This window comes from Fusarium fujikuroi, chromosome FFUJ_chr05 (genome assembly GCF_900079805.1).
Source record: "Fusarium fujikuroi IMI 58289 draft genome, chromosome FFUJ_chr05".
NCBI classification, from domain to species: Eukaryota; Fungi; Ascomycota; class Sordariomycetes; order Hypocreales; family Nectriaceae; genus Fusarium; species Fusarium fujikuroi.
This window is the reverse complement of record NC_036626.1, coordinates 3290113-3311268: the sequence shown is the minus strand read 5'-3', so window position 1 is coordinate 3311268 and position 21156 is coordinate 3290113. Positions and strand designations below refer to the sequence as shown.

The 21156-nt window shown below is 50.4% G+C and overlaps 7 protein-coding genes; 3 read left to right on the top strand and 4 right to left on the bottom strand.

The window, feature by feature from the left end:
• Nucleotides 1–146: 146 nt before the first annotated feature.
• Nucleotides 147–3100, bottom strand: FFUJ_07792 (related to silencing protein; the record flags this gene model as incomplete). XM_023578084.1 has 2 exons in its annotated part: nt 147–2882; nt 2930–3100. 2 exons carry the CDS (start codon nt 3098–3100, stop codon nt 147–149), a joined length of 2907 nt encoding a protein of 968 aa, XP_023431043.1.
• Nucleotides 3101–3871: 771 nt separating this feature from the next.
• FFUJ_07791 (related to tripeptidyl-peptidase I) lies at nt 3872–5661 on the bottom strand (the record flags this gene model as incomplete). XM_023578082.1 has 2 exons in its annotated part: nt 3872–4448; nt 4496–5661. The coding sequence occupies 2 exons, from the start codon at nt 5659–5661 to the stop codon at nt 3872–3874; spliced, it is 1743 nt and encodes a 580-aa protein (XP_023431457.1).
• Nucleotides 5662–7515: 1854 nt separating this feature from the next.
• Nucleotides 7516–9424, top strand: FFUJ_07790 (related to cysteine synthase B; the record flags this gene model as incomplete). XM_023578081.1 has 7 exons in its annotated part: nt 7516–7708; nt 7762–7954; nt 8007–8130; nt 8185–8275; nt 8325–8385; nt 8434–8794; nt 8843–9424. The coding sequence occupies 7 exons, from the start codon at nt 7516–7518 to the stop codon at nt 9422–9424; spliced, it is 1605 nt and encodes a 534-aa protein (XP_023431042.1).
• Nucleotides 9425–11772: 2348 nt separating this feature from the next.
• FFUJ_07789 (uncharacterized protein) lies at nt 11773–12638 on the top strand (the record flags this gene model as incomplete). XM_023578080.1 has 2 exons in its annotated part: nt 11773–11949; nt 12003–12638. 2 exons carry the CDS (start codon nt 11773–11775, stop codon nt 12636–12638), a joined length of 813 nt encoding a protein of 270 aa, XP_023431041.1.
• A 757-nt stretch (nt 12639–13395) lies between these two features.
• On the bottom strand, nt 13396–15147 carry FFUJ_07788 (uncharacterized protein; the record flags this gene model as incomplete). XM_023578079.1 has 2 exons in its annotated part: nt 13396–14403; nt 14494–15147. The coding sequence occupies 2 exons, from the start codon at nt 15145–15147 to the stop codon at nt 13396–13398; spliced, it is 1662 nt and encodes a 553-aa protein (XP_023431040.1).
• A 1580-nt stretch (nt 15148–16727) lies between these two features.
• On the bottom strand, nt 16728–18302 carry FFUJ_07787 (related to C2HC5 finger protein; the record flags this gene model as incomplete). The annotated part of the gene is made up of 1 exon (XM_023578078.1): nt 16728–18302. One exon carries the CDS (start codon nt 18300–18302, stop codon nt 16728–16730), a length of 1575 nt encoding a protein of 524 aa, XP_023431039.1.
• A 1132-nt stretch (nt 18303–19434) lies between these two features.
• On the top strand, nt 19435–20786 carry FFUJ_07786 (probable MDH1-malate dehydrogenase precursor, mitochondrial; the record flags this gene model as incomplete). XM_023578077.1 has 3 exons in its annotated part: nt 19435–19488; nt 19665–19782; nt 19948–20786. The coding sequence occupies 3 exons, from the start codon at nt 19435–19437 to the stop codon at nt 20784–20786; spliced, it is 1011 nt and encodes a 336-aa protein (XP_023431038.1).
• Nucleotides 20787–21156: the final 370 nt, after the last annotated feature.

Sequence of the window (21156 nt, the reverse complement as noted above, 5' to 3'; positions counted from 1 at the left end):
GTAGTGTAATGCTACTTGGCTTATCCGCCATCCCCAACGCCTTGTCATAAATGCTCCGAGGGATTTGGGCCCTAATGTTCTCGCTAATCTGCGACTCTTTGTATGTGAACTCTGCAATCGTCCGTCATAAGACAACAACCTCTGCCCTAAGTGCTCGTAGGCGTGCCAGACCTGTGAATCAACCTTGCCGACTTTCGTATCCCGACGCCCGTACACGGTGGTATGGAGAACTCTTTGGCGATGACTGGGCGTGCATCGCCCTGGCTCAGCGCAGATAGCGCCAGAGCTGCATCCGCCTCTCTCTGTGAGCGAACATGCTTCATAACGAGGTTGCACCGGTCATGCGAAGATACCAACAGTCCATGCGACATCTCTGGCGGCAGCATAGGCGCCGGACTTGCAGCGAGATCCTGGCCGCGCATGAAAGATGCCTGGCTACGTCGGATATGTGTCTGCTTTCGCGTATTATGCGAAACAGGCATTAACGGTTCCGTATGATGCATCACCGGTGAGATAGATTGCAATTGCCCAGTTTCTGTGAATGGTTCCGGGGTATCTGGAGGGAGTTCCATTGTTGGCAATCGGTCGAAAGGTATGATATCGCGGGGATCTGATGGCTGAGGCCTCAATGGAGCCAGTCGTAGTGAACCTAGTGTTCGCTTGGAGGGAAGAGACACTTCCTCACCATCAATCTTCTTGCGCTTGCGTTCTCGTGCTCTAGACTTGACTAGACTGGCTATCGAGCTTCCGTGGAGAAGCACCCTTTCAGGTGTAATGATTTCATTCGGAGGCGCCATCTCATCACCCAAGAGGTGTGCTCCTGTCTCGGCACTTCGCAGAGTTCGCCCATGATTGGGATTGAGTGTCGAGGGAGGCATACTGGCTCGCTCTAGAACACCTGGTGCAGATTTGCGCGACCGCTGGGCTCTAGTTCTGACTCTATCAGGTTTGCCTTGGGGTGGCTTCAGAGGCGCGTCGGCAGGTGGTAGCGTCTCTGTTGTGGTGACAATGGCGGGTGGCGTAAAAACTGGCGATTCTAGGGGGCCGTGGCCAGTTATTCTGTGCAGTTCCTTTACTATTCTCGAGCTCCAATATGCCCCCGTAGCTTTTGTATCACGGAGGGCAACTGGGTAAGCTGCAACAGGGCGTTTCGTCTCCGTCTTTTCAGCGTCCTCAGCAACACCACTAGACTCCCGCTTCTTCTTAAGTTTGGGAGGCTCGGGCGTTTGCCATAGCTTGGGGATTTTGCCTTGTAAATCAGATACCCAGGCGTCGCAGTCCCACTCAACCCAATAGTCAATAACGTCACCCCATGAACTCTCTGGGGGCTTGGTGTAGTTAACGAAGACGACTTTACCACCCTTTGCGTGGACTGCCTTGGCGAATTCTCTGACCATAACCTTCAGCCCATGGACTCGCAAACTAGTACCAAGGATTAATAGGAGGTCGGGACATAGAGCCAAGTCGTGTGTCACAATGGGGCTGATCAGGTGCGCATTGGGATGCTCCTCGCCGTAGAGCACAATATCGGGCCTTAACTTTCCGACACCCAATGCTCGTTTGCCGCGTTCTTCTCGAGCAACCGTAGCGCCTACACAGTGAGGGCATTCAGGCTGCTGGCCTGACATTGTCTCCAGCTGGCGTTCGTCGTCATCCCACGAGCACACTCGACCGCACAAGAAACATCGCAGAAGCTCCAGTGATCCGTGGAGGAAAACACATTCCACGCCTGACTTTGGAAGGTCGCGACGCAGATTTTTTACTGCGGTCAGGGCTTCATCTGTCGCACATTGGTCGGATTCTGCTTGCGAAGCAGGCACCGTGCTTTCAAATTTCGGCTGACTGCATTGAGACTGCTGGCTAGCTTCGTTATCCGACGACTGCTGGGACTTGTCTGAAGAATTTGTGTCCGTCATTGCATTCACCTCATCAACCATCCTGTTGAGCTGGTTTATGTTGGCTGTCGACTTTCTTGAAAAGCGCCCACGGCTTCCAGGGCCATCGTGGAGGCATGTCGATAGTCCAACCTTTTCTTCGATCTGATCAATATTTTGAGTGTAGCAGCGTACAAGCTTGCCACGATCTCTCAAATGACTGATGAAACGATGTGAACTTGTAGGTTCCACGTCCCTAACCTTCTGGCGTAGTGTGGTCGCGAATGTGTAGAAAACGGATGTCCGGAGAGGATCTGACCATATTGACGCGTCGAACATATCCTTTCCTTTCATATTAGGCAAAGTATTCTTGCCAGAGCCAAAACTTGCTTGCGATAAGTTGATTGGATTTGAGGGCGGGGTATCGTCGACCTCTGATGGCGATGTGCTGCTGCGCCGACTTGGGGCGTCTTCTGAGGATGTGCCGGAAGAGAAGGGATCAAACAAAACGGGCGGAGGTGATGATAGAGGCGAAGAGCTTGGTGGAATTGTAGAATCGGCCAAGTGACTGCGCCGTGTCCTCCGGAACACTGACGGTGGTGGGATATTTAGACCCTCGGGCGGAGGTGAAGATAGAGGAGAACTCGGAGGCTGGGCCACAGCTATTGTTGAACGGGTCGTCCTGGGATTGACCACGGGCATCCCATCTAAGCGGACCTGCTGCTCTTCATCATCTGGGTGGCCTTCGACCTGGATTGTGTCTGCGATCTTTTCCTGTTCCGGTTCGGGATCTTCCAGTTGAACTTCTATTTCTTCCTTCATAACGACCGGGCCCTCCTCAACCTTAGCAGACACATCGTGAACTATTCTTCTCCTCTTGGCTGGCCGGCGAATGTCCAAGTCGGTGGATTTATCATCGCTCGAGCCTTCGTTCAGACGCGCCTGTTGCGCTGCCGCGTCGAATTGAGCGCTTATTAGGGAGTAGAGACCGTTTTCAGAACGAAAGTCCTAGTCCGATTAGCTATTACCGACAATTGAGTGTACCAAGAAGTCACTCCAAAGCGCATCTGGCAAGCGCTGGAGTGTCTGATAGAGCTCACAGGAATGCCCGAATTTGTACTGATCCCAGCACCGGTTACTACGATGACCTTGCGGGCTTTTAGCAGGCCATTGGCGATGTCTTGTAGTTCGTCCTGGGAGTCTCTGGAGACGTGTATAGTCGGCATTATGGGCAATGTGAACAGAGAAAGTCGGCCGCGTCGCGATACAGTTGCAGGCGGGTCTAAGCCGCGATCGCGTGAAGCCGACGACGAGAATCACAGGTGAAGCTTATAGCAGAGAAGTTCGAGAGAAGCTTGTCGTCATTATGGTACGGGTTCGGTGGTTTCGCCAGGAACGTGATTGTCTGTGAGGTTGTTTGTGGTGTGAGGTTCAAGTTTACTTAGTAAGGTTGTGGCGGGCAAGTGACTTGGAGTTAAAGAGGTCCAGAGCCGGGGTCGCGACCGGGAGGGGACCGCGCCGAAGTCGAGCGATCGTCAATGGCCGGTATAAGCAATGATAACAACAAGATTATTACGAGCTAACTTGAACCCGAACCGTGCCTTTTTGTGCTGCTTGTTCAATCCGCAAGTGGCAGAGCAAAGAAAAAGATATCCAGAAAACTGCCACAACGCGAGCTCAGGACTTTTTGTCCGAGTCCCTGGTAATTGTGACGCGCTCTTCCAGAAGGCTGGGCTGAGGGACCCTACCTAGGGAACTGCTGACGGTACTGTAGACGCGGGACTGCCGCTAGACCGCTGAACTGCCCATCACACGGCAGTGGTTCCACTGATCCAAAGCATTGGATGGCGGATTTGATTGACTGTGAGCCTCTGAACAAACACGCGACGAGAACGATTAAAGCACCTAATGCAAGCACCCAACTTGTATCTCAAATGAGCTACTAATTCTATTAAAAATACACTATTTAGAATCGAAAAAGGACAATTGACCTCTCTTCAGATATCGACCAACACGTCAAACAGTTTCTGGAAATCAGATGGAACTCCCAGGCCCGTGATCGCATCCCAGCCCTTTGCTGCCGGCCAGCCTCCTGGGCTGCCACCATTTCTGAAATCGCACGATCGGCTCTCTCCTTTGGTAACATCCTGGAGAGCTGCTTGCACTTCCTCAGAATATAGAACTTCATTGAGCCAGCCCAACACTTCTTTGCCTTTTCGAACACGCGCGTCGTTAACAAGCGCAAGCATAGCTGCGACGACAGGCGCACTTGCGCTGGTGCCTCTAAGACCAACTGCCTGTCCTTTCAAGCGAGTGATGAAACTAGTGGCCGAAATCGAAATGTCAGGCACTCCTCGGTTGCTGGCGTTATAATGGCCGTCGAGATGGCCATCAAGAGCCTTGACATAGCTCTTGATGGAAGAATCCTGCCACTTCTCGCGAGGGAAGTACTGAGAGAACCCGCCTCCACTGAACTCAGCACCTTCAAAGGGTTCGACCCCAGAAGTGACGCCGCCAACGCTTGTGACCCATGGACAAGTTGCGGGGAATACAGACATGGTAACGTCCTTGTCGCTACCGTCATTGGTTCGACAGGTTGAGTTGCTTGCTCCCTTTCGCACCACCACTCACCAGAAGCTGCCACAATGGTTGTACCACGTGCTGTCAGAAGACCGAGCAAGGAGCAAACACGCTCGGCGTACTTGCGAGGAACTGAGACTTCGTTATCGCCATAAGAGATGGAGAGGACGTGAGGGATCTCATCGTCAGATAGATCAAGAAGATAATCGAGGAATTCAAGATAGGGTTCATTGTCGTTGTACTCCTCGGGAAGTTCTTCACCTTCGTCGTCCAAGGTAGGCCCACGGCCATCGGCAAGATAGTAAGTGATGTTAGTCGGATAGCCCAGGGCCATACCATATTGAACATCAAGAGCTGCCTCATTTCCTGAGTCAAAAAGTTCTTGCGAGTTGTTCGCACCATTGATCAACTGGACCGAGAAGTTGTAACGGGCTTCGTAAAGCGGCTTTGCATAGATTCTGAGAAAGTCGTTGCTGTCTTCGTAGTTGGCGTTCTCCTCCAGGAAACCAGCAATACCGAAGCGAATTTGAGAGCTACCATTATAAGCAGGGTAGCTGATGTTGTATTGCTCACGGAGACAGTCGGGGGTAACAGCCCGACTGCAAGGAGTGGCACGCTTCTCGAGCTGTAGGCTTTCAAGGATGCTTGGTGTCAGAGCTGGATCGGGAGTGGTGAGTTCCTTCTTGGGTCGCATGAAGTTGGCAATCGGGTGAATGAAGATGACGGCATCGGCAACAGATTCAGGTACCGAATATTGGTTTGTCCGAAGAACAGGCCTTTGGTCCTCAAACTTGTAAAAGCCAATTTTGGTATCGAGTAGATCTTCCGCTGCTTTGACAGTTGTCTTGACATGAATCCAATCTTTGTCCGACGTTGCCTTTGCTGCGACTCCTTTACTCTTCAGCCATCCCAGTACCTGGCCGACATCTTTTTGATCCGGATCTCGGAGGGCGAGTGCCTCTTTTTGGGTGAGGTGGTCCTGTGTGTATTTCCCAGATGTACAATCGCGTCTTCGTAGGTTCGTCTTCAGGTTGTCGATATCAGGCTGTCGCAAAGCGATAGAGAGCCGCAACGTATGGCTAGGATCGACAGCCTGGTCGATCTTTTCCCATCCGACTGGAAGGACAGAAGTATCTTCGACTTTGACAAATTTAGCCGTACTGAAACCAGCCAGGATCAAGGCTGTCAAGAATATCATAGGAACCATGGTCCTACTTAACACAACCAGTGTGTGAGAAAAGTATTAAAGCAAGAACTGGATCTTGTAATGTGAAAAACTGATCAGAAGATTATTGTGTAGGTGTAAAGACGGGAGGTGCCGTGTGTCGAATGGAGTGATTGTTATCCCTTCTTCCAAGTTCCCAGTAACAACTGTATGCGAGAACCCTTCCTTCCGATCGACGAAACAAACACAACATGATCTGTGAAACGACGCGGCATTGTCTACAATTTGTATGCTACCAACAACTCCACTACCATAGGGGGATCGCTGTAATGCCGTCATATTAACGGGGTCCAGCAGCTAAAAATGGCGGATCTGAAACTTCATCTCTTCACATTAAAGCGGGTTTATAATAAAGGGAGGCGTTTTCTCGTGTTGCTTGCACATCACAATATGGAGCTTTGAACTCCAAACAGGGCAATTAAATCGCATATTGAGCATTTGAAAGCGGAAATTTTGCTAAGCGAAGGAAAGAGAGTTTATAGCTGAGTCGTGCAGGCAACTTGTTTGTCCAGTTATAGCTTTATCTTGGAGGTTGTTGGGTTAATAGTCTGGAGTATGATGCCATGAAATGGATCTTTTCAACAGACTGAGTTGATGCTAACGGCTTCCGGTATCGGCTCCACCAAGTTTCTTTCGATTCCACTCATGGAAGTGGATCTCACGTGCCTGATCACCTGACCATAGTCGCTGGTGCTTCCAGGCGGGGCAGCACCAGCGGGGAGTACCATCGAGCCTCAAAATTTCCAGATGGACCGATGAACTCCCCGCTACACAACGCCACGCTCTTCTTGTCGTGATTTCTTATTATCCACAGAAGCCGAGGTTGTGCAGAGACTCCCGTTTGCATTTCCAACACAATGTTCCGTAAAAATACCGCATAACTTCGGGCTTAATAGTCTTGCAAACTCCGACGTCTACCAGTCTTGATCGACCATGGATGAATAGAGACTACTGCACCTGTAGGGGCCGGCTCAACTATCCGCTTTGATCTCAGCCCAGAGACTTCAACTTTCTTGACAGGGCGAGGAGAGCCAAGACTCAGAACGCTCAATCAACTCCGCCTTGTTCGCCCCCATCCGCCGCTAGCTTCAAGTGATGATGCTCAAGAACCTGTGATTTGTTCTCTTGCTGTCAAAGGGTGCAACTCATCGTTCCCGAGTCACCTCAGACCCATTTGTGCGCAGTCAAGTCCACCAACCAATATCCACCATGTTGCAGGATTCTTTGGCCTTTCAAGCTCCACAGCCGATGGTCCGAAGAAAGTGACGACGACCCGAAGACGCTAGTGATTCTCGTCGAGACTACTCTCACTGTATTGGTCAACAAGTTTCTTCATCCTGGTCTCGGGTCACTGGTGGCTTCATCGTGGGGTTTGCAATTGGTCAAAGAAACTACATACCGCAATTCTTATGCATCTTAACCCAGCCGTTTCATTTGAGCTTACACGCTGTGTGCGTGGGATTAATTGTTACCCACGGCTTCACGCCAATTAAGATGGACGCCGGTCTATCGTGTATGCTCTCCCCGGAGTTGCTCAGGCATCCAGCTCACCCAGAAGTCAGTTGTGGATGTGACATCTCCGCTGTTAGACCCAGAGAAGCGTGGGTGCAAAACCAGCAGGGTTTTATTTCAGCAGCTCGTTTCGAGAGCCATGTATGCTTAAAAACTTGGGCCTATGCTCGGATTCTTGATCCAACTTTTCTCTCTTCTTTCTCCCTCAACCCATCTGCCCATCTGTTTCTGTGTCTTTCAGCATCAAACTTTGAGTAACCTCTTCATATTCACAGTGTTTATTTGTTACTATTGTTCCTTGCAGACCATACGTGACCTCCCATAATGACTGCTTCTGAACATCTGAATGTTTTCAAGGGCCCTGAGTCGGTTCGCAACTATTTCGATCCTGAACAATCACCACCTTTGCCCCTTGTTGAAATCCCTGATAGCCTCAACCCATACCGTCAAGATGGTGTCCGAATCTATGCCAAGATGATGACCATGCACCCTGCAACAAACGTCAAGGTGATGCCAGGTTAGTGCTTCATTCTCACAAAAAACCACCGAGTATGTAGCTGATTCCCGCAGCTATGAACTTGTTAGAAAAGGGCGTGCAGCCCGGTAAGACAAAGACAATCGTCGAGAGCAGCTCGGGTTCAACTGTCATCTCGATGGCCATGGTTGCTCGCGCTTTTCACGGTATCGACGACGTCCACGCTTATCTCAGCAACAAGACAAGCGAGACAAAGCTGCGCATGATGCAATTCTTTGGCCTCAACGTGTAAGAAACCTAGAAAATATGGCCTTGGAGACAATTGCTAACACATAAGAAGGACTCTGTTCGGCGGACCTGCTCAGCCTACAGCTGTTGATGAGCGAGGTGGTATCCGAGCTGCAGCTCGAAAGGACGCAGAATCTGAGTCTGTGTGCAGTCCCAACCAATACATCAACGACGATGTGAGTTCTGTGCTATAATTTGGGCCATGAAAAACTAGAACTAACAGCTTGTAGAACTGGAAAGCTCATGTGCGATGGACTGGTCCTCAGATTCACCGTCAGCTCCCCGAGATCAATGTGATCGCCGCGTCGATGGGCACAGCTGGTCAGGCCAATTTTCCCCCAATTGAGTCCGTTAGTTAACATCGGTACAGGCACTATGACCGGACTAGGTACTTATTTCAAGCAAGCCAAGCCTTCTGTGTACAGAATTGCGTAAGTCCACCGCTCTGCGCGGACAAGAATGAGAACTAATGTCCATAGCGTCTGTACTAACTCTGGAGAACGTGTCCCTGGCCCTCGAGAATATTCGTTAATGAGTGAGGTTGAGTTCCCATACCTCACATCTCACGATGCTCTCGAGGAGGTTGGCGCGCCAGACTCATACTCGCTTTCATTGGACCTTACTCGACAGGGTATTGTCTATGGCCCCTCATCGGGCTTCACGTTGAAGGGATTGTTCCAACGTATTGAAAAGCACAAGCAAGAGGGCACACTATCAAATCTCGCTGGCCCTGATGGTGAGATTCACTGCGTTTTTATGTGTTGCGATCTACCCTTTCAATACTTGAATGAGTATTTCCAGAACTTGGGTCCTGAGAAGTTCAGCCCTCTTCGCAATGAGGTACGTCAGATGGTTTCATTATAGGGAGGATTAAGCTTACAGACTCAGCGTTTGAGGAACGTTGATCTTTACCGATACGATGATGCCTGGGAGCTCGACTCTTTGATTGCTCTATCTAACTACTTCACCATTCACCCTCTGGGTACTCATGACACCGTTCTGTCACTCGCAGACCAGATCGACAAGGCTTTGACACCTTCTGCCAATACTCAGATTCTCGATTTCCGATGTTCCTCAGATTATGATGCTTTCCATCTCCCCAACTCAGTCAATATGCCCCTCGATGCACTTCGAAATGGACTTTCCAGCGGTAGTCCATTCGCCAATCCTGCCGATGACTGCGCCATGCTTGAGGAGCTCTGGCTAGAGCTTGAGAGCCTCTTCAATGTCAAGGACAAGGCCGGTAACCGAAATGCTAGCGCTGCAGCTCTCATGTCCATCCTTCGAGGAAAGAGAGTCTTGACACTTTGCTACGATGGTGACAGCTCTCGTGTTGCCAACAGCGTCCTTCGTGCCAAGGGTGTTGAGGCAGAGTGCATCCGCGGTGGCTACAGCGCTCTCGCCAAGTTGCAGATGCCATGTAATGACACGTGCGAGGTTGTGTCTGTTCCCGTTTCTGTTGAGGTCTGAGCTGGAGTATCTTCAAACTGCTTGCTAGTATTTGGAGTCATCATTTCTTTCACACATGAGATCCGGTCGGACGTGCAGTGGGCGTCCGGGGCCGGCCGATGTCAGCAAGACATCGGAGTTGAGCTGTACAGGAGTTGTTCTTTCTTTTTGCCTGATTACGATTTATGACCGAGATATAAAAGAGTATAGTCGCTGGTTAGTGCAAGCTTCAACGCCACAACGCCATGCGAATGGAGAGGTCAAAACCAGAAGTGCAGTGGGTTTCTGGGTTTTGCGATGGATTTTCTTCAGTGCGAAATATACGAAATTGCAGAGACCTATGGCTATCCTAAATTCGACCCTGTAAATAAGAGCCCTCTGTAGCAAAGTTTTCAGTGAAGTTCACGATGCTGACAGCAAACTCCCGAGAGCGGCAGTATATGGGCTCTATCGCATTCAATATGACCCAGCTTGAGAGATCAACCATCCTTCTAGCGAAGTTCTAGAAGGGTTATGGAATAATTCTAGAAGAGATGGGTTGATTTCGCGGATGTTGCTGGCGCCCCGCGAAACGTGTGGCGATAATGACTTATGCATTCCTCACAGGCATAGTCATGGCTGGAATAGGTAATTCAAGCTCCGACGAGCCAACGTCTAGGCTTATACCGTCAGTGAGGGTGTTGAAGATAGTGTGGTTTGGAAGGAATGTAGAGGGAAGTAAGAGTGCTTGTCTCAGACATAACAAATAACCTAGAGACGGACGGACGGACGGACGGGAGATTGACTCAAACAGAACTCTTACATAGAGGAAGGCCTGGAAAGGTAGTATGACTTGTGTCAAAATACCCAGCTTATTGTGTCTTAGAGCCCAGTTTGTTCGGTTGAGATGAAGATCAGTGGATCATCACCAATCTACGACAGCACCAACACCGGCATTGCTTCACTTTGACACATCAGAGGCAACAGAAGAACAACATCCATTATTTAGCCCCTAGTTACAATTTCGAACAGTTAAAGTTCCCGTTCCTGCATCCATTTCATAAGCCACAGTTCATAAACCCCAGTAGTGCCAGTTACAAAGTCTCGACTTGGCGATAGCAGACCATCGAAGATGCAAGGAATGAGGGACGGGTGAGCCGGTTTCCTAGCGTAAAACACCAACCGGTAACTAAACGCCAGGCACAGGTCATATGATCTGCGGTGACAGCACGTCTTATCTTTGACGCCGCTGGATACAGCCTTACTGGTAAGCTTATAAGGGATGGGCTTAAGTGAAACGCCTCTGTGAGTGTGTATTTGAGTCAGTTTGTTAGGGGTTCCTAAGGCAGAAGACATAGGGGGAAGAGAATAGAGATGGATAATGGCTGCTTGAGGATTATCACCACAACGGCCAACTAACATTCCAGAATAGAACGGTTTACCGATACATCGGAAAGATGGGCATTGGCAATTCTATCAAAAAGCTTGATAGTCTCCTAAAACACATTCTTTTGAACCGCATTATTCCCCTTTCAGTCCCCAAACCGCCTCCACGCCAAAAGCGTCAATAGTTCACTTCCGCATTCGACCATGCGGCGTCAAACTCGATATCCACACTGAATAGTTCTCCACGGGCCTCTTTTCTATGTCCGATGAGTATTCTTCTCCTTGAAGGCTTGGAGCTAGAAGAACTCAGGAGTATTGTCGCCGAATTGAAGGCATTGAATACAGCGTTTAACGGTCCATGCTGAACAATTTGCATTATCGTCATACAAGCGACGAGATGAATACCCTTGCTTCCAGATCGTCGGGATGAGGCGTCACACATGTCTCAGAAGTCTCAGGGTCTAAGCGAACCAACAAACCAAAGACGCCTGACATTTCTGTATCCGAAACAATCAGCAGCCCTGCATCGAATCATGTCACCAATAGAACCGCTGCACGTAACGCAGAATCATCTGTTTAACACCACCTCATAATTAGAAACAATATACACACTTCAAAGCGCCTAATAAAACCCTTAACTCTAAACCAGGCACGAACAAACATGCCGCCCTAGAACAGGCCATGGCGTCGGTCGAAGCCGTATCACATCCCCGTCTAAAGAGTCTAGCCTAAAGCTTATATCCTCTCAAACCAACTCTTGAAATGGGGGGGAGGGTTGCGTACTTCGTAGAATATGGGCACAATACAGGGCCCCTGCCTTGTGGATATAAACTCGAGCCTTGCCCAACCCGTTCTCAAGAGTGAAGAAGAGAAGACGGAGCGCGGTTGATAGTGTCTCACTTTGATACACATTACGTTTAACATTCTTTCATTTTTCTTTCTCTTTTTCAATTTGTATACCACATCACACTCCTTTTCTTCAACATCAATCATTCATCGCCATGATGAAGTCTCGACGAACTCAACGATCCAAGTCTCTCCCTAACAATCAATCGCCCAAGAGATCATTCTTTTCTATCATTTCTCGCCGGCTCTCTCTTAGTTCCAGACGACGCGCCGACTCTGTTCGCTTGTATGACGACAGTGAAGATGATGACACCGTCCAAGTGATTCCTCAAGAGGTAATAAGCCCCCAGTTCCCCCTTCAACGGTCCTTTCTGACATATCTTCATAGATTCAGCTACCCACACAATCTCGCTTTTCTAGACGAGCCTCCCGCTTCTGGTCTACCTCAGCGGCCAATCAATTCGACGACGATGACTCTTCGCCTCAATCGCCCACATATCCCGCCTATGGGGGCGCTTATGTTCCCCGACACGCTGCAAGCGACTTCTCAAAGACAGCTTCCAACCGCCTCACCATGATGGCAGAGGCAGATGAGACAACTCTCTGTTCATACAACTTTCGCACCAACAGGACTACCAGAAGCTTCGGCACAGACGATGAGCTCGACGTGGACCATCGGGAACAAGCCCTCAATGCCCTTACTGCCAGACGTAGTATCGCCCTCTCGAGCGAATCAAGCAGTGAGAGCACCAACGACTATACTCTTTTCTTGGCCGACGCTGCGACTGGCTCGGATGCGCGACGACGAAGGTCTGCTGCTGCATGGGCTGAGCTCGAGCACAGAGCAACGGCTGCGAGTCGAAGGACCAGCGGCACGGATTTTCTCATGGGTCGACCAGGGCGCACACAGAGTAGTTATCTGGGCTTGCCTGGCAGTGCATATGACTCTTCCAGGCCAGCAAGCTCGGTTGCTGTGAGCATCACCGAGTATATCAGACCAGCACAGACTGGCAGGGTTTGGTGATGGTTCTGTTCCCGGAGTACAAAAACCAAGTATGAGATGTGACATATGACTGGGTGGAAATCTTCGTTAGGCGTTCTTGGGCTGGCGTTATATGCAATATCAGAGTGTAAATCTGGCTAGGGTTATCCAGGTGAAACCCAAATGGCTTTTGACCACAAGCGCGACTGCGCACACTTAAGACCAAAATAAACCACGTTCTCTTTTGATCAGTCCGATCGTGACTGGGCCTAGTTCAAGCGGCCAAATATCGGTATATGCTGAGCATGACTGGGCAAAGTCTTCAGTGAAGGAGTCGCGCCACGGATGCAATGTGGTATTGATAGATGCCACAGCGCTATATATGAAACCAATTGCCTCAAACGCCAATTTTGTCATGGCGATATTCGCGATATCGCGGGACACATGATTCGTCTTATGCCTTCATGTAAGAAGCTCTGCTATCCCATTATACACAAATGAGTATCCAACTGTGGTCAGATGCACCATACCGTAGTTAAACAAGCTGGTCTGTAGCAACACAGACTGATATAATACTCCAAGGCCACAAATGCCAACTCGTGCCGTAACTCCTCTCATGCCATTCTGCACCGACAGTGATAGGCTCTTTACACTTTCATAACTTGGCTCTCACAAGGGCATAATATGACAAGTCGTGAGGCCCAAGCGCGGCATGAAGATACCTGAAAAACAGACCCCTAGGTGGTAAGGCAACCCGAACAAGCGGCGCCTATTATGGCCACGCATATATATCATCCCCTTATGACTGCATGACTCCCGCGACAGCCCGTCTTGGAATCAGAATCTCCTCATCATCAGAGCTGTCGGCTGCCTCCACGCTCGCCTTGTCCAGCATCCTTTCTATATCCTCATCTCTCAATGGCTTTCTTGTTTTCCCGCTCCCTAGCCCGATACCACTTGGCAAAGAGAGAGTCCCTCTTAATTGACTTCGGCTACCAATGGTTCGCCTTCTAGGTGCTGCCCTGTTCTGTGCAGCATAATGTTGCTGTGGTGAATCCAGGTCCATTGGTGATCCAGGTGGCGGGGCCATGGGTGATTTATCATAAGGAGCTTTTCGCGTTTGCTGAGGTTGCCGCTGTGATGTGGGAAGCGGTTTTCTCGGCCCTGAAGGCAACGCGTGTCGTGGGGGAGGGGGTCGAGCCATACCAGCATTTGGCCCCGGTGATCCCGTCGGAGAGAAAGCGTGCTTCAGATTGGCAGAGTTGCCTGGACTACTCATGAACAACAAAGTCTCAATAGCATCTTGTTCCCTAACATTTTGATGCGGTGACATGAGAACAGGGTCGCCCATGACGCGCGATTTGGGCCCATGCGGCACAGTTGAGGGTTGACCAGGCGTGTGAGGTGAAGCGGAATGAGAATGTGTCAACATATTCGGAGTTCGATTGGGGTGGGAGTTGCGGCGTGGGTTCGCATGGGAGTTAGGCACGAGGACTGACGGCCGGATGGGTGCTGGAGGCGCCAGTGCAGGCTTGTTCCAAGATGAACTTGGAGGTGTATTTGATTTTCGACGTTGGCTAGCAGCGCCGTATGGATGTGGTAGAGGAGCTGACGAGGACGGTGGGTTGCTCATGGGTATTCGAGGGCTTGCCGAGGAACCCTGTCGGTTATGTATTGTCGACGTGGTTGAAACTGGAGATGCGGCCTGGGACGCCATATTCTCGACTTCTTCAAGTGAGTTTGATTGCCAACCCTTATTAACCTTGATCATGGCATATGACAGACGCGTCTTTAACTCGTTGGACAACTAGAACAAGCGTGTTAGTCGTGGGTTCACAAGCGATTGATCACGTCCTTGAACGGAGACGCGGTTCTCGGGAGACCGCATTCGACATACCTCTCCAATATGGCCACCTGCTGCTGATGTCCTGCTCACAGCGCTTGGGTTTCTTGAATGGCCCTTCACGGGACTCTGGCTATCCGTCCGGCTTTTAACCTCTCCATCGGCCATTCGCTTCCGTGAATTTGTGGGATCTGTTGCGATTCTGTGCTGAGCAGCAGCAATCTCTGACAGCTGTAACAACTGACTGTCCTGACTTGACGGGCCGGGTGCGCAGTTGCTGGCATCGCTGGCTGGAGGTGTGAATGCGGGATCTGTAGAAGTGGTCATGGTGGTCTCTTGCGAATCGGTGTTTGAGTGCGGATGGCTCTGCGTAGAGCCATCGTCGCGGTCGACAGAGGTGCGCTGCATTTTGGCGATAGCTGCGACAACGACGGCATGGGCGGTTGTAGTTCCCGCTGTTGAATCAACAGCAATATCGCTGGCAGGCGTAGGCGATATCGATGCAATCGGATTTGAGTGGGAGGCTCGCGAGAGCGCGTCGGCCTGGGGTGGTACCGCGAAATCCCCACCTTGTCGCGCTCCCGCAACCGTCGCTGGTACTGTCTCAGCGGGAGCGTCCAGTCGGGTATCTGCCGCCTTGAACGGGGGAGGAGGCGCAATGCGATTGTTATCCAGCGCAATTTCAACCAGAGGCTGATTTGGACTCATGACAGGAATAGGAAGCCTCCAGGTTTGGAGTTGTGAACGTTGTTAGGGCGAAGATAAAGTCGCTGAAGAGGGACCACAATTGGAGGGATTCCAGAACGTGTAAGCCTAGCACGTAGATCCGCTGTACAAGTGAACCCTCACTTTTAGTTAGGTGCTGGAGAGTGCAGACCGACAACTGAAGTGGAGGGCGACGTACACGTTAGAGGGCCCCAGAGAGAAGGGTCTAGGGTCTAGACAGATGCTGAGACTGACCACGCGGCGGGAAATCCGGGCCACCAAGGGAGCTAGGGAATAATTGGGGGTTTGACGATTTGATACGATATCCAATGTTGTCTTGTTTGTTTACGATGATTCGACATGGAGCAGTAATTAGATGAATTTGAAAGTGATGAAGTGAAAACTCAGCAAGAAGCCCCAAAAAGATAGATGTGAGCTGTAGTGAGTCAACCTACTGAATTAGGTTACCATTTAACACCTGCCCACTGGTGGTTTGCGGTTTGGCATGGTCTCAACGCGGTCTGATACGCGACTTGAACTTGACTCGAGCACAGAAAATACCTTAAAATGTGCGGCTGCATGGGACCCGAGAAGCCAAGCCCAGACCCGAAATCTGCTAAAGATACACTAAGCTTTAGTGGCTGCAGGGTTGTCCTCGGCCAACTTGCAGGCGTTCATCCGCTGAAGTTACAGCACTGACTTTACCATATCTTCAGTTGCACAAGCCAGTCGGGTCGCGTGCTAGAATAATGTAACAACAGAATATGGGATGATACTGTAGGCACGGGAGCGTTTAGTCTAATGAGTCCTTCAACGGTGCGATGGGAGGGCCATGATCTGAGGTGTCCATTAAAGACCTCATGCACCTCGAAAATACAAAAAAGCCGCGTGGCGCTGCAAGGTTTTGGGAGGGCTTTTGAGAACTGATGGAATAAGGAGCTTGCGCAACGCGCGTAGGCATCAGTATAAACATCCACGACATGATTGTTGGATAGAGCAGCACATGACACTGTAGCAAATCATTTTCGACATCATACCTCAGCTTGAATCCAGACGAACGAGTACAACAGCAATGACCTCACCCCTGTAACCCCAACTTCGCCTGTCCCCCTCATTCAATGGGACCCCATGACACGCTCGGGCCAGCCAGAGACGTTGATGACGCGAGATCACGTGGCAATAGTAGGCTATCTAGAGGTAAAAAGAAAACTCAGGACCTTGATTCTAAGTGACAAAAAAGCTTAGGTAACTTAGCATAAGCTTAGTATAAACTTAGACTGAGCTTAGGATACCTTTACCAAGTTTATTTTGACACCATGCATCAAGGTCTGATGTTTTCTTGCTCCTGGAAGACCAACATGATCGTGTGTAGTAAACATTGTCCGTCCACATACAACGGAACCTAGATACAGACTGGGACACGACATCGTTCGGAGAACTCTTGGAAATGTCAGGTTTTTATGTCTTTCTTTTCAATTATGATTTCTACTGTAATTTGGCAGATCAGCCTTTGCACTGAACGTCTATCATAAGATGGAAAATGTCTATCTTTCCCAGAGATGAGTTTCATCATGGCCGCACAATCATCCACAAGCTGGCTCATCACTTCTATCATGCCCTTGAACGCCTCCATCCAAAATCACTTCCTCATTATTATTCAGATCGTGCTGGACCCTCTGCCATCCCTTCTTCTTTCTCGACTCTCTTCCCTCGACCTCCGCACCCTTGCCCTTGGCATCAAACACAGGCTTGATCAGCGCTCCCAGGAGAGGATTGCCGCTGAAGGCTCCGCCGCCTCTTCCACTGTTCTTGTTCGCTGATGTCTCCCCAAGTGCGCCGTTGTCGACAGGGTCCTCGTCGGACTCAGGAGTCACAGGTCTTTCGACTGCTGCCATCTTGCGAACAACCTTGCCGCCAACCACGTCAATGCTCACAACCTGCTTTCGCTTCTCGTAGTCTGGCCGCGCGTTCCACTCCATTTCTCGAAGCACTTTCTGTTGACGCTTCAATTCTCTCGCTCTCTCCTCAGGAGTTGCCCACATGCTGCCTGTCCCTGTAAGCGCTCCACCAACATCAAAGTCAGCAGCCTCGTCGCGGACTGTCGTTCGCCTGGCATTTTGTGCTTGGAAATTGAGAAGCTTGTCGCGATGCGCACGAGCCTTGGCTTCAGCGTCGCTTAGTGAAGCGCCGTCGTTGCCGCGTGGTTGAGTAAACGGCGCTGGAGTCTTGGCAACGTCAGCACGGCGATTGGCGTCTCGGTTGGCTGCCATTCGCTCGCGGCCTCGCTCATCCTTGAGCTCCCGGACCATGGCTTGGACGTCATCTGGCGTCAACAGAGGGCTACCGCAGAACGTGCAAGGTCCGAGACCTTCCTTCATGCATATCACCTTGCCGCATGAGAGACAATTTGGCGCAGCGCCTTGAAGAGGGTGTCGTGTAGCGACACAGTTGCACTTCCTAGACTTGAAATTCTCCAGTGTAGGATTTGTTGAGATTTCCAGCGCCCTGATAGCTGCGTCGAGATCAGAAATGGCAGTCGAAGCTCCAGCCATCGGCATGCCTCCAGCTATAGATATCTTCGTGCTTGTAGCTGGCTTTGGTGTAGAACTTCTTGATACAGGCGTAGATTTAGGTTTGGGTTTCGATGGCCCTTCCCCTATAAGATAACCAGCTGATGCATGCTGCTTAGGTGGAGGCTTTGCGACAGGCTTAGGGTCTGGTTTCGGCGTGTTCGATCGTGAAGCATTGTTACTGCTGGGTGCGCTCGAACGCTGAGGGATGTAGTCAAGGCTCAGATCCTTCTTGCTGTAAGTTGTACCCGCAGGTGCAGCATATTCGTTGACCTGTCTTGCTTGCGGTGTGTGAATATTTGCCTTCTTCTTCTTTGGCTGCCGTTTCGCCTTGGGTACAGCCTCGATATTCTGTGATTCGGGTTCAGGCGGTGCAGCGGCACTGGAGTACGACGAGCTCCCAGGGGCCGAAGTTTGCCGTCGGGCGTTAAACGACGATATAAACTCGATGGCCTGTGGAGAGTCTCCTAGGAGGTTTCCAAAATGCTCTGCAGCTTCTGTTGTGGAGAGAGTCGAGGCGTAATCTAGTATCTGTTTAAGCTCCTCGTCGGGAAGCGGTAACAGCTGCGATAGCTGTGCGATCGACATGTCTCGTTCTTGTGAGATAAGGAGCTCCTTAAAGCTTTCTGGATCTTGAATGTGGCTAAGCGACTGGCTTCTTTTCGCTGACAGTGAAGAGCGAAAGGTGTTAAAAATGGAATGTTGACGTCGCTGAAGAAGATAGCTTGAAGCTCCCCCACCAAACCTCTTAGCCCCTCAAGAGGTTTAAGAGCGTCCTGTTTGCTGACTCACACGCCGACTTTTGCCCTTCAGTCCCTCCGTCTTGATGGAGTTTCCATTTCATAACAAATCAACAGCGTTTGAACATTGGAGATTCTCTTTTGACCCATTGGTGCCTTGAGAAATAACCTTTCAGTTAACTTTGACTGGCTTTGACAGTTGTCTACCCGGGTTAATCAGCTAAGAAATAAATTCACCATGAATGCAACATGGCATTAGTGCTCGGCTCTTTGTCGTATGCCGTACACGTGCAATTGTTTTATGACAGCTTTTCTGTCTTTCCGAGGTACCCGTAGAAATCTGATATGAACCATCATGTGGTTCTACAAGCGTACAGCCATTGATCCGCTTTATGCTGGATGCTCATGGCGCATGGATCCATGAGTCCAGCAATTCGGTGCAAGTCGAGGGAAGCTTCTTACAGTACCGGATGAATGGATAAGTGAATGATGTCGAAGCGAGCCAACCAGACAACCAGGATGCTCAACTAATGCAGTCTCGGTTTGCTTGATTCACTGACATATTCCACCTAAGATCTAGTGATCAGATGGCCTAGACAAAGTGATTGTCAGCGCCATAACCTTGGGACCTCTATGTTTACTGAGAGTATATGTAGCCGTCAGATATTTCAAAATTCAAGAGATTTGCTATATGATCATAGCTGGTATTTCATCATGCAAGAGGTTCTTGTCTGGTTTTCCGTGTCTTCTCAAAAATCGAAATTCCGAGCCTCCTCCGCTCCAGCCCCTCAGCTCGATGCGCTAAACCCGAAGGGGCATAATATGCCTTGAATTGCGTCGCACTGGAGCTTCCCCATCCTCCTCCTTCCGGGTCTCCCTCCCCGTATTTAAAGTGCTCATCGCCAACCTCTTCTTCTTTCCACCCGCATCCCGTCCTTTCTTACCCTTTTCCCCAATTGAAGAGTTAATCAATCGCAAAAATGTTCGCCGCTTCTCGTATCCAGCGCCGTGCTTTCTCGGCCACCGCCCGTGACGTAAGTTTAATGCCCTCACTCATGAGCGCACCGTTTTGTGCCTTTTGTGGTTTTTTTCCTCTTCACCGACCGACACCGGCCCGGCTGTTGGGGGGCCATCATGAGATCAGATTTGAGCTTCAGAAAAGCCGAAATTGTTTCAATACTTCCATCAAGTACTGACATGCCTTCTATAGCTCTCCAAGGTCACCGTTCTCGGTGCTGCCGGTGGCATTGGCCAGCCTCTCTCTCTTCTCCTCAAGATGAACCCCCGCGTCACTGACCTCGCTCTCTACGATATCCGTGGCGGACCCGGTACGTAACGGTATTAGCAGATTCTTTCGGTCGGGGTCAAAACAATTGCAAATTGGCACAAACGAGAATCGAGCAACGATCATGTTGACCACGTTCGCTCCAACTCAGTTCGCCTTTGTTGCCACCTCGCAAGATCTGGACCACCAGCTAACAAGAGAAATGCAGGTGTTGCTGCTGACATCTCCCACGTCAACACCAAGTCCACCGTCAAGGGCTACGAGCCCAACGCTGCCGGACTCAAGGAGGCTCTCTCTGGTGCCGAGGTTGTCCTCATCCCCGCTGGTGTTCCCCGCAAGCCCGGTATGACCCGTGACGATCTCTTCAACACCAACGCCTCCATCGTCCGCGACCTCGCCAAGGCCGCTGCTCAGGCTGCTCCCAAGGCCAAGCTCCTGATCATCTCCAACCCCGTCAACTCTACCGTCCCAATCGTCAAGGAGGTTTTCAAGGCTGAGGGTGTCTACAACCCCAAGACCCTCTTCGGTGTCACCACCCTCGATGTTGTCCGTGCCTCCCGATTCGTTTCCGAGATTAAGGGCACCGACCCCAAGGACGAGAACATCACCGTTGTCGGTGGCCACTCCGGTGTCACCATCGTTCCTCTCTTCTCCCAGTCCAACCACCCCGACCTCTCTTCCAACGCTGAGCTCGTCAAGCGTGTCCAGTTCGGTGGTGACGAGGTTGTCAAGGCCAAGGACGGCGCTGGCTCTGCCACTCTTTCCATGGCCATGGCTGGTGCCCGCATGGCTGACTCCATCCTCCGCGCTGTCCAGGGCGAGAAGGGCGTCATTGAGCCCTCTTTCGTCGAGTCTCCTCTCTACAAGGACCAGGGTATTGAGTTCTTCAGCTCCAAGGTTGAGCTCGGCCCCGAGGGTGTTGAGAAGATTCACCCTCTCGGCAAGCTCGATGCCAACGAGGAGAAGCTCGTTGACGCTGCTCTCGTCGACCTCAAGAAGAACATCGAGAAGGGCGTTGCCTTCGTTGCCTCCAACCCTCCCAAATAAATGGTCTCTGGGCTCATTTTGAGCTTTTAGAGAACGACCTAGATTAAGAGAACTGGGTATTGTGGCGAAAAGGAGAAAAAAGGATAGAGGTAAACTCTCAGTACGGATGTCTTTCGTGTGAGGATCGGGAATAAGAGGCGGGGTGTATGAGCGATTGATATACCCATGCTTTTCTTCCTATTGTTTTACCACCTCTATAGACTTGGAAATCCGGTCTGTGTCTGTACTATAGCAATGAATGAAAAAAATACCCCAAGAGATTGTATCCTTAGTGACTGAAGTTGACTAGCAAGCGAATGCCAGTACTACAATCAGAAATAATCAGTCCTGGACTTGGTGATACTAACTGCATCGTTACAATGAATTATAG